General features: G+C 31.0%; 1 protein-coding gene across 2 annotated transcripts; it reads right to left on the minus strand.

Annotated features, from left to right (window-relative positions):
- Positions 1-198: 198 nt before the first annotated feature.
- On the minus strand, positions 199-8,424 carry LOC112702774 (cyanate hydratase). Of its 2 annotated transcripts, none has more exons than XM_025753949.2 (4): positions 8,009-8,424; positions 7,415-7,486; positions 824-932; positions 199-588 (listed from the first exon to the last, which is right to left on the minus strand). In XM_025753949.2, exons 1-4 carry the CDS (start codon positions 8,278-8,280, stop codon positions 544-546), a joined length of 498 nt encoding a protein of 165 aa, XP_025609734.1. In that variant the 5' UTR covers positions 8,281-8,424; the 3' UTR covers positions 199-543. The 2 variants fall into 2 exon arrangements, with proteins under 2 accessions (XP_025609734.1, XP_025609733.1); XM_025753948.2 differs by having other exon boundaries at positions 199-651.
- Between the last annotated feature and the right edge of the window lie 4,858 nt (positions 8,425-13,282).

A 13,282-nucleotide genomic window follows, 5' to 3' on the forward strand; every position in this document is an offset into this window, starting at 1 on the left:
TCATAAATTTTTACAGATTTTGATTTTAATATTTTACTTTTTACATAAATTATGTAGTTCACACTTCATAGTTTCACAGGTCTCCAACTACTACTTTTATTCTTCCTAAATTTTGAACTTGAGAAAACCTATTCGTAAATGTAATTACTGATAAACATACCTAGGTTTTCAACACCAAACTTCAGATACTTTACAATGTTGGACGGAATAAGGATGAACATTTTTAAGTTTCCTTGACTTCAATAAAAGCTTATTTACTGTTAAAAGACTTAAGAAGATACAAACGCCATTAATCCCAAAAGCCATACACGGCCAAGATTGGCTAGTCTAAAAACTTGTACATTATTTTGTTTTGGGTCAAGCTAGAGACACCCAAAAATATTTTAGGACTCACCTTTTATTCTGGCTTTAACACACATAAGCCGCACAAACAAGACAACAGCTAACAAAAACATCATGCAGTAATACGAAACACAGGCAGAGAGGAATGACTGTGCGGAAAGACGGACAATTTTGGTATCGGTTGACGCATCGCGGCACTCATTAATTTCTGTGTGGCCTTTGTCTTGAAACCATGTGCTCTGATTTCTGCTCACAATGGGAAAGTTTGGACATAAGTATAGCAGTTAGCAAAGTGAGACACTCTTGAGGCTGCAGAATTATAGAAATTTTCTGTTATCCCCGCTTTTACATGGTATTAGCATTATTTTCCTGACTTTTTGTTTTGTTTAATTTTATCTTTATTTATATTTTTCCGTTGTGTGGATCATTGTTCCATGCAGCAAAATCTCGCAAGAGAAAAAAGACATAAGATGCAACTCACCTGCTCCGAATATGGCAAAAATTTTCCATCAAATGTCAGGACCACGCGATCTTTCCCATCTACTCCCTTGACTTTGTCAACTGAGCAGTAGAAATCTATTGCTGACGTGCTGAAAATGAAAATTAACAAAAACTATTTGTTAGGCAGGGAAATCTTCTAAAAATAAAATGTTCAGTTTGCTTTCCACAAGAATTTTATTATTTGCTGAGATCTTAAGCACGTTTAAGTGAAAATGTTCCATTATAGATTGGACAATGGAGATAGTAAAGACTAAAGAAGGATAAAAGGTGATAATAATGTATGTCATAAACTGTGAGTGGTAAACTTTCAATCTCCAAAAGAAAGAACTTCAAATTTCTTCACTTCCGACTTTGCTCCTTCAATTTTAACTTGCACTCTGATAACAATAAGAAAAGGAAGGGTGCAGGAAGATACGTTTAAGAACATATGAATGGACATGCAGGACAAAACAATAACCTGATATTCTAGGAGAAAGAGATAATGCTGGCTAACGAGGAAATAACATATAAGGAATACGATCATTAAATCACAGCATGTCTGTGTGTGATTAAGCCTTGCGAGGTTTAGTTCCCTCATCCGAAAATCATTCATAAGCATCCAGTAGTAACAAGCATAAGATCAAGGTTTCAATTAGACTATTAGAGATCATTAACCAGGACTCAGTTTCAGAAAAACCAGAATGTCTCTTGGTGTCTTGTCTGAAATCCTCCTAACAAGACATTATTAATAAACACAATTTAACATTAAACCTTTTAACAATACAATATTCCCATTAGCTTCGGAATAAAACTCTTCTCTCATGACACTTCTAAGGAAGACTGAAACTCATTCTTTAGATTGTAAAAACAGAAACAACCATTTTTTTAGTTAAAAAAAAATTAGTGCTTCCAATTAATTTGGACTTTTGTGAAGTCCAAGTACTCGTTATTTTTAGGAAAAGTCTGGCCAATAACTTTATTAAATTTTGGCCAGTAATTATGCAAAAGGAAAATGAATAATACCATACTATTTAATAAAATTTCACACCATTAAAAACATCATTGATAGCTACTTGATGGCTACAAATTATAAAATTGCTGACCCCTAACATTCTTCTTATTTTTATTCCTGAGTACTTTTTTATTGTTAACAATTTTTTAAATTGAAATTTATTTTTGAACACTTAAATCATTGATTCTGGTGCTATAGATAATATTTTATTAAATTTATCTTGGTTCATCTTTTACACTCAAATTTTTTTTATTATTGTTTATTTACCAAATGGTATTACTATTTTCTATAAATGTATTGTTCTATTTTCACCATCTTTAATTTTTCATGATGTTCTTTATTTATCCTATTTCAATTTTGATCTCCATTTCAAAAATTACTTCCGTATTCAAATGTACACTCACCTAGACGGATTATATGTCCTTGAAGGCAACTTCACTAATAATTCATTCACTACACATTCTGTAAATTCCATCCAATTCTCACCCATTATACCTTTAAATATATAGCATTTTCGTTTAGAATATTTTTTTAGACAAAAAATTAATCATTTACATAAATATTTTTCTTTTATTTCTATGCATCATGATGAAACTTGTGACATTTGTTATCTTTCTAACAAAAAAAACTTTCATTTTCTCAAAACTTTAATAAAGCTAATATAAGTTTTGATTTATTACATTTCTATTTCTAATAATAAATATTTATTAATTATTATTGATGATTTTAGTCACTTTACATGGATCATTTTATTAAAATCAAAAGGAGAAATGCAAAATCATATAAAGAATTTAATTAATTTAGTTGAAACATAATTCAACTCTAAAGTCAAAACTGTCAGTCCGGTAATGGACCAGAATTCATTTTACATGATTTTTGTGTTTCAAAGGGCATTATTCATCAACGTAGCTGTGTGGAAACCCTTCAATAAAATAGAAGGGTAGAATGCAAGCATCAACATATTTTGAATATAGCTCGTGCTCTTATGTTTCAATCTAATTTACTATCATTTTTTTGGTCTTATGCTGTTAATCATGCTGTTTATTTGCTTAATAGAGTTTCATCATTTGCAATTAATTTTAAAACATCATTTGAGATTTTATTTAATCATCCATCAAATTATCATGAGTTTAAAATTTTTGGATTCTTATAGTTTGTTTGAGGTAAATACCAGATCGGTACCCGAATGATTCTGGCACTGACAAAATGGTACTTGACTTTTGCTACTGACAAAATTTGATTGTCACTTGGTCTGACAGAAAGCTCAAGTTGTTGTGATGAAACTTCTCCCCATTTTTTTTCTGGCCAGCTAGCTGATATCTTCACTAAGCTTTTGTCTCCTCAATCATTCCATCTTAATTTAAATAAACTTGGTGTTCTTGATATTTTTCATCCTCCAACTCGCGGGAGCGTATTAAATCTCTCTTCCACATTAGCCCATGACAACAACAAAAAAATTTCACACCAACCTATAAATTCAATCCAACAGAATACATAAATTTAGCCATAATTTTAGCTTTTATAATTTTTATTTATTCTTACCTTATTTTTATTTGTTCTTATCTTATCTTTATTTGTTATCTTATCTTTATTGGTTCTTATCTTTCATAAGCAATATTGTATATATATTCAATTTTATCTTTATAATTTTTCAATCAAAAAATACAAAACACAATATTTTTTATCTTTGTTTTTCTTATTCTGTGAGAGTTTTATTACTACAAGATCTATGGATCCTTTGGTTTTACCATCCAACCAAAGTTTTTGGAAATGATTCATTCAATGAGATTTATGACATTGATTATCACTTTGATATTTCTTCTCTGGAAAACACAGGTGCCTTTGGTGGTGCCAAAGAAGACAAAAGCCTTTATTAAGGAGGTGGTTAGACTACACGAATTTTCCAAGTCTGTCATATCGGATGAAAATAGGGTGTTCATAAATAAGTTTTAGTCCAAATTATTCTAAGCCGCAGGAGAAAAATTCAAATACAGCACGACATTTCATCCATAAATCAATGGCCAAACCAAAGTGGTGAATCGCTGTTTGAAAACTTATTTGTGGTGCTTTGTGGGTGGCTACCCGAAGAAATGGATGGGAGTTTTGGTTTAATACCTCCTATAATGTCTCATCCCAAACAACACCATTTCAAACACTTTATAGGGTGCCAGCATCGGTTCTTTTCCATGGAGAGACATTTTACATCACATGTCGAGGAAGTGACAGCATCGATCGAAGTCAGGGATGCTGTTTTGGCAAAGCTAAAGATGCATTTATTGCAGGCACAACAGCGGATGGGCATCAAAGGGATGTGGAGTTCAAGCTTGGCAAGTGGGTTTATTAGAATTTGCAATCCTATCGGATGCGGACACTAGCTCGAAGGGTTAATGAAAAGCTGAGCCTGCGTTATTATGGGCCGTTTGAAGTTATTTGAAAAGATAGGGACGGTGGCATACAGGTTAGCCATGCCTCTAGGGTGTAGACTTCACCCAATCTTCCCGTTAGCAGGTTGAAAAAGGCTGTTCCGCCACAGCAGCAAGTGCAGACACTTCCATTGGGTTGGCTGAGGATGATGAGCTGTTTTGGCAAAGCTAAAGATGCATTTATTGCAGGCACAACAGCGGATGGGCATCAAAGGGATGTGGAGTTCAAGCTTGGCGAGTGGGTTTATTAGAATTTGTAATCCTATCGGATGCGGACACTAGTTCGAAGGGTTAATGAAAAGTTGAGCCCGCGTTATTATGGGCCGTTTGAAGTTATTTGAAAAGATAGGAACGGTGGCATACAGGTTAGCCATGCCTCTAGGGTGTAGACTTCACCCAATCTTCCCGTTAGCAGGTTGAAAAAGGCTGTCCCGCCACAGCAGCAAGTGCAGACACTTCCATTGGGTTGGCTGAGAATGGTGAGCTGGTGATGAGTCCTTCTCAGATCGTGGCATCGCGTACCGCAAAGGATGGGGCTTTGGAGTATTTGGTGTGCTGGGGGGCCTCTCTCCTTGTGAGGACAGTTGGAGCGAGTGATAATATTGCAGGATGCTTTTTTGATGTTTCACCTTGAAGACAAGGTGATTGTTTCAAAGAGAAATTATTGATAGAGAGACGCATACTACTATCAGGTTTGGGCTGTGTTACCAAAAGAGAGATAAGTAGCAATTAAGTGGCAATTTAGAAGTTTTTAGCATAGTCTAACTAGCTGATATTTTATTAGACTCTATTCTTCACTGCCTATAAATAGTTAGGTTATAGTTAATTTAGTTTACTATGCATTTTCTATTGTGAATTTTGTTAGAAATTAGAGAAAATTCCTCTCCCTGAATTGATAGTTCTAACTGTGTAGAATTTTATAGGAAGTGCTAATTGGCAATTCCCGTGCACCAATAAAACTTATCCGTTATGCTAATGTTGGTTCTATCATAAAAAGCAAGGTTCTGAAATCGGTTCAAATCAGTCAATTAGACCGGTCGAACCATGAACCGACGAAAAAAATAATTTGATCAATAGGTATAATTGTCTGTTTTAGAAATCGCTTTTAAATTGCTGAACTAGCTGAAAACCGTCCAATCGATCCGAACTGAAACCCAATCGGTTTTCACATTTGAAGCTTGAACAACATAGTTTCCTTCATTAATAAGAGAAAAAAAACGGCAACCTGTAACTTTAATGGCCTAATCCCGTAAGGCTAGAAAATCCAAGGTTTAGTGGTTCCACTTCCATGCATCTTCTTCCTCGCACCCAACCATTGCACATCCCTCTGCTATTATCTCGCCTCTCCTTTGTCAGAGAAGCCCGTTCTGTCATCATCTTCACCACTCCTTCCATTATCGTTTTCTTCTTTTTTTTTTTGTTGAATTGTACCCGTGTTATCTTCCATCATTTATTATTTTGTTGTTAACCTTCTGCCTTTTTTTAATTTGTTGCATGAAGTAGTTAGGGAGGACGACACAATGCCAAAAATGAGAAGGAGATTACTGAATTGGTATTAGGATCCGTTTGGCAAACATCAAAAAGCTATTTTTTTTTTTACTTTTGACTTATAAAAAGTTATATTAATAGTGTTTGGTACAATTTTTTAGATAAATTTTTAATTTTTCAAAAAGTTATTTAAGAGCTTTCGAAGAAGTTAAAAAATGTGACTTCTCCTATTTTCAAAAGCTATTTTATCAATCCTATTTAATGCACAACTTTAATACAAGGACTTATATAATAATTTTCCAAACACAAAATAACTTATTTAAAAGTTGTTATTAATAAAAGATTATATTTTAAGCTCATTTTTTAAAAGAACTTATTTAAAAAGTTTAGACAAACTGACCTTAGTATATTACTGAATTAGAAAACTTTTTCCTATTATATTCATTGGATATAGAGTTAGGTCCAAATTTATTGTTACATTTTTTTTCCTTGTGATTACATTTTTTACATTCAAAGTTTTATCATTCACTTGTACCCAAAAAAAAATATTTTATCACTTATATTTTTAAGGAAAAATAAAAAATATTAATTTAAACATCAAAATTAAGGAACCTTTACATATTAAATATCGAGATAAATAACTTTAAAGAATAAAAAATATTAGTTATTGTTATTATTATTATCATTATTATTATTAAATGATAAATATTTTTATTGTTCGCTGTTTATTTCACAATATATATTATATAATACAATAATTTTATATATATTATTCATTTTATTTTAATATAATTTGTTTGATTACCAAATAAATAAATTGAACAGTTTAATTAAACTTTTGAATTGATAGTTTTAACGATTTAATTTTCAGTTTAATTTTGTAAATCTTATTTACATAGGATTGTGAGACTTTAGTTAGTGTTATACTTTTAATTTTTGTATTTTTAGGATTTATATTAGAATATATTTATATTTAAATGTGTTTGTTTATAATTTTATATATAAATTTAGTATAACTCAATTATTTGGAATGAACTATGGTTGAACTAATTGAACCTATAAAAATGTAAATCAATCATTCAGAACCTTGCTAAAAAAAATTCTAAAATCCTGATTTCAGAGTATATTACATCAGCACTTTGAAGTTTGAATTATTAATTTAAATTATCAGTTAACAATGCTTAATAATTTGTACGCTTCATATTGAAAACAAGGCGGATACAAAAATGTCCCAACCCTGATTGAAATGGCATAACCACAAGCATATGAATATCAATACATAATGTATTATCAGTTGAATATTCTCTCTAAAATAGAAACCATGTTTCAATAAGCCTCAACATATTTAGTGCACATTTTTATTTGTAACTGAATATATATAACATACATAGCCTACTGCGTTATAAGAAAATCAAAATTGATTTCAGCGGCAAGAGTTATTACTTATTAGTTTCAATTTTTCAATAAGGACCAGTCTTGACAATAATTTAGAGAATTCCTTAGTCCTAACTCCTAATATCCTCTTTTTAAACAATAAGCTGTAAAATTCAATGGCGTAGCATATATGACACTGCGGCATAGCATTATCAATATAAAAAAGCATCACAAATAGAGTATAATTTGATCAAGCAAGAAAAATTTATAAAAAAAAAAAAAATTCGAAACTTACATCCCATCACCAAAGTCTTCATTGATTATTTCTTTAATGCTCTCCCCAAAATGCATAACAGCTTCATTCAACCTATGAAAGAGAATATCAATAAAACCCGCAAAACTAAGCTTCCAAAAACTGCAAGTAATATGATGCATCATGCGTAATACATTCCTAATATTTAGAAACCAAAAAAGCGAGTAACACGTGTCCACAAAGTACATGTAAACCACTTGGAATAATGAAGTATGTCACATATTCCTTGAGTGAACAGAAGCATTTTCAAAAGCTGAAGCCGTATTATATCTTTACTGACCTTATATTTAGCTCATATAGAATTGAATGCCACTGCCTCCATTCCCCTTTTATCAGTCACTAATCTCGTACATTCTTGAATTAATTTATCTAAGTTTATATTCAGATACACTGATCCAAGAATTTACCAAATTTCGTTGTGACAAATAAAAAAGAACAAAGACAATAGCATTAATCCTTATCCATTCTCAGACACTGATAAATGGTTTCAATTCTACACCATGTTTCATAATTAATTCATTTTTTGAACTTAAACCAAATTTACAGCACCGAAATGTGAGGAGCAAGAAGAAGAACCTGTATACAGTGGGGTCTTGGATGAGGTGAGGGTCATAAGACCTCAAGGGAGGCCTCATCATCTCTTCCAAAAGATCATCGGTCAGCTCGGGGAGGGCTGCCCGGAACTTAGGGGCAGTTTGGGGTTTGAGCTGAGCTTGTCTTTTGAGGAGCTGGGCAACATACACGTTGGTCAGTCCGGTTTCCTCCGCTAACTGACTGTACGACTTGCCGTTCTTCTGCTTCACAGCTTGGAGCTTTTTCACTACGCTCGCTTTGCTATTATCCTCCATGGTTCAATAAGAAATAGTGTGTTCAGCAGTGGTCAGATTATTGTGGACTATGAAATCATTATTTATCATGTGGGGAGCAGCGGCCCAGACAGCAGCAGAGGTGCGGAGCTCCAGCATCAACCCCTCATCAAAAATCGTTATTTTATTTTAATTATAATTTATAAAATATTTATAGTAATAATTATAATATATAATTTTTATTTAATCTTTTAATAAAAAATTATATATATTTTTATATATTATTTCGTGCAGTATATGAAAATATATACTGATTTTATTATATAAAAATTAAATTTTTATACTTAATAATGGAGTTGAATTGGTATATTTTTAAAAATATTTTTTAATTTATTTTTTTAATGCATTAAATCTAATTTATTATCGTGAATTAATTATATCAATTAATTAATTTAGTTAGATATTCAAATATTACACAATTTATTATAATCAATTAATTAATTATAACAAATAAATTAAATCAAATTAATTATAACAAATAAATTATACAACTATTGATTTAATTAATGCATATTTACACTAAACCCTAAATCAATTATAACTAATTAAAAAATTGATAGATGTAATTTTTTCTTGAAGATATTTTTATTTTATTTAATTAATTAAACTAAATTAACTATAATTAATTCCCAAATATATGGTTTGAGGTAAAATTAATCACATTAAAATAGGGCAAATCACTTAATTAAGCCAAGGGTAGCAGAAAATTACACAAATCAGTCAAACCAAAAACTGGTTCATCAATGCACATTTCTATATAGTTCGAATTAGTTTGTTTCGAACTTCATTTACATGTAATTCGAATCACCTAAATTCGAACTACACACACTCACTAATTCGAATCAACCACACAAAGCTTAATTTGAATCAGGGTGATTTAAATTACACCCAAGGACGAAACCCCAAGTAATTCGAATCTAGCTGATTCGAATTACTCATTTGTTAGCTATAGTAATAATTCGAATTGGGGTATTTCGAATTACACTTGGTTCGCCTATAAAAGGAGTTCGAACCACCCTCATTCGAATCACTTTTACAAATTCATACCCCACCAAATCCTAGAGAAAATAACCCAGATTCACTCCGACAAAGGCTCGAGCAGATACTAAGCCGATGTGGGACGATCCGGAAAGACTATATCGTTCGGATGGAGTTGCTCATATAGTCGGGGTCATCAACGACAAGGTTAGTAGTTAAAGTTTTTTTTAGTGGTTTTGCAAGTGGTTTTATAAGTGGTTTTGTATGTGGTTTATTGTAGTGGTTTATGTTAGTGGTTTTGCATGTGGTTTATATTAGTGGTTTTGCATGTGGTTTATTTTAGTGGTTTTGTTTGTGGTTTTGTTGGTGGTTTATGTTAGTGGTTTTGTTAATCGTTTCGGAAGTGGTTTTACTAGTGGTTTATTTTAGTGATTTTGTTTGTGGTTTTGTTGTTGGTTTATGTTAGTGGTTTTGTTAGTGGTTTTGGAAGTGGTCTATGTTAGTGGTTTATGCCAGTGGTTTTGCAAGTGGTTTATGTTAGTGGTTTTGCTAGTGGTTTATGTTAGTGATTTTGTTAGTGGTTTTGTTAATGGTTTTGCATGTGGTTTTTGTTAGTGATTTATGTTAATTTTTTATGTTAGTGGTTTCTGTGAGTGGTATAGTGTCAATGATGAGAACGATGAAAAAAAACCTCTAAATCTACAAAAGTTCTATTTAGTATTTGAAAGTGGTTTTACAGCTAAGGATACAGCTGAAAAAATGCAGAAGAGGAGATCGATGGAGTTATTAGATGGAAATGAAACAAATATATTGTTTGTTATGTTAAATAAAATATTTCTCATTTTTTTTCTCACTCAAATTTCTTATTCTTCTCCTATTTTCACTACTGGTTTTTATTATAGTATCAGTTAATAGATTTCTTGTAATCCCTATTAGTGGAAATTTCTTATTATTTTGGACTTGAATAAGTTTAACGTATGCCTCACAAATATAAATAAGTCTAAAATACGTCTTACAAATATAAGGAAGAGGATTTAAGAAAAAGAAACCATTTGTGGCTTGAAAAATCATTTATCATACTAGTTCAAATCTTGAATATATGAAAACATAAAAAATTAAAAATAGAATGCACATAAATAAAAAAATGGGCTCTTTTTTAAAAATAAATTATTTGTATAAAATAAAATATAATTCACCATACATAATATTTGTATGGCGTTGTTGCTGAAATAATAAATGAAAATGATATTACTTCATCATAAAAATATGAGTTTTTTTTAAACTAAGATATCTATATAGAGCATAGAAATAGAGAAAAATTGTAAAAGCCACAAAACAAAAAATATCTATTTAAGAAATCATTAAAAAATAACTAAAAAAGTACATCCACCAAACCTAACAAATAAATACTCAATAATCAAAGTATTGTAATTTATCTAGATTACCACTATTATCTTTACATCTCATGGTTTGTGTGCATATTCTAAAACTCATTGGCCGACGCTATAATTTGTGACTTCTTCTGGTTGATCCGACTCCTGAGTAAATGCACAGCGATTATCATGCGTATATCATACTCCTCAAGCTGCAATTTATTTATTATAAATTAGTACAAAAAAATATAGTATAAATATTAGAGATTTGCAAAAGCTGCTAACCTTATTGTTACCCTTTGGTTTAAACTCAAAAGTCATATCCATCTACTTCATTGCCCAAGTTGCAGAGGTCCAGCTTGAACTACATTGAGGTATATCTTCTGGCCTTATAATTTTGTAGTCATGAAATTGTTTATTATACTCTTGAATGCCATCATCCTTGTAAAAGTTCAACATGATGATTTGCTCCAATACGTTTGCCTGATTTCAATTAACTAGTTAAATAATAAAAACAAAATATCAGCAAATAAGCTTATAAAAAATTTTTTGGCCTTATTAGTGTTTTGATAACACGTTCACGATAGTGAATTCTGTCATCATTAAAATAGGTGTCCAAGTGATAGATTATGCGATCGTCAACCGAGATTACCATTAGATACCATTGGTCACCCTCTTGAATATGAACATATATCTAGACCATAAAATTTGCCCGTAAGTTATGTATGTTGATAAGGAAAAACAATATTCAACAAAGAATATCCAAAAAAAAATCTTACAAATTTTAAATCAGCAGTAGGTTGCATAAATTTGTATATATAATGTTGCATCTTTTGCTTTAAATGTATCTTGTTGAAGACATCCACCTAAAAACATTAATGCATTCATATAACTGTTACTACATGATAAAGCATGATTCTTTATCAGCATTACATTTATAACTTATAATCAGTAAAATTATCTTGTTAGGTGTTATAGAACATACCATAAAACTCGGTGGAAGTTACCATGTTGTCTTGAAACTTACATCAGATTGATCATCAATGCATCTGAACCATAATCCAAATATATTACTAGATTGTGCGAAAAATCAAATATAAATTAATTAATAGATGATTAGTGTACCATATCAGTAATGTGTCTGTCAAGTACGAAATGATCAAAGTCTGATCTAGTAGCTTTGATTGTGTCTGTTACTTCAAGTTCTTCACTGTATCAATTAAAAACCAAAACACATTAGATATTGTTCTCATTGATCGACAACACGGATAATATCAAAATAACTTACGATGGATCTAGCGAGGCTGAAAATGCATATGTACAGGCCTTTATCTGATCTTCCAAAAGATGCATGGTTGGAGTTGGCATAAATTTACACTTCATTAACTACAAGGTTTAACACAAAAGTATTAGCAATACTCATTGTAGACTAGATGGTTAATTAGCACTACTCACAACAAACTAGATAATTAAAAATTGGTGCCTAAGAGGCAATTACGTTGGTAATGGAAAAGAAATAAACAGGTCTTGAATTTATTGAATAATTTGGGCTTAATCTTTGACTTTCTAACTCCACCTGAGAGAGTGAACGGTAATTTTTTCTGTGCCCCCATAATAGTCTTACCCTAAGAAAAAAAATAGGTCAGTAAACACTTATTATCATGTTAGGAATATACTAATAAATATGATGCATGAATTTTACTACACATGCATATACCTTTGATATATTTTTCTTTTTTGTTGTAGCTCTTACAGTTGGGGATACTGGTTTGTCCATATTGATGTCAATGTTGAACACATCATCGTGAGTGAAAGACCTCTTGTCCAGTTCAATAAGATCATCTTCATCATCCGATATAGCAGTATGAATATCAATATCCGAACTCTTAGCCTTCAATCTATTTAGGAATGGATTTGTCTTGTGTGAAGAAAATTTGGTCGGAGTCTCGAAATCATTGTTCAGATTCAGTTGTGTCATCATTGTCTCAATGCGGCTTATAGATTCAAGGATTTTATCAATTTTTTCGTCCCGAGTCATGTTTGCAACTCTCATTGACTGCAAGCATTTTAGGTAAAATAATTCCATATAAATGTAAAAATACAAAAAGAATGATGGTTGTTCTGATGAGATTGTCAATGGAATAAGACAGATTTATCTAATCACAACTAATAGCGAAAAATATTTATAATATATAAAATGTATTACATAATATAAATTTAATTACTATTTGCCTATTAAATTATTTGCATGCTAAGGAGGACCTCTTCCATTTTAATAGACAATTATTCACTTTTATTTAAATCTTTGACATCATCATTAATAACTAAGTCATCATGTAGAAAGAAAACATAAAAGATTTAATTATTCATAATAAATTCTACTAAAAATTAAAAATCTATTACGTCTTACCTTAGCATTAGGAACTATAGTTCACATCTGATTAACTAGATCAATTGTGCTAAGATCACAGTCTATAGCCAGTGACATATTTTGTGTATTACATGTATCATTAGGCACTAAATCTTCATTAGAGGAGTATCTATGATTGTTATCAATTGAAGAATATTGTATGAGTAAATTTGGCTGAATGGCAAATATTTAAAATAATTTGTTAAAGTATAAAAAATTAGTC

This window comes from Arachis hypogaea, chromosome 7, assembly GCF_003086295.3.
Source record: "Arachis hypogaea cultivar Tifrunner chromosome 7, arahy.Tifrunner.gnm2.J5K5, whole genome shotgun sequence".
Taxonomy (NCBI): Eukaryota; Viridiplantae; Streptophyta; class Magnoliopsida; order Fabales; family Fabaceae; genus Arachis; species Arachis hypogaea.

Coding starts and splice junctions, on each gene's coding strand:
- LOC112702774 (XM_025753948.2), bottom strand. CDS start 8,280: ATGGAGGATAATAGCAAAGCGAGCGTAGTGAAAAAGCTCCAAGCTGTG. Junction 7,487..8,008: donor CAAGACCCCACTGTATACAG/GTTCTTCTTCTT, acceptor TCTCTTTCATAG/GTTGAATGAAGCTGTTATGC. Junction 933..7,414: donor GAAGACTTTGGTGATGGGAT/GTAAGTTTCGAA, acceptor TTTCATTTTCAG/CACGTCAGCAATAGATTTCT.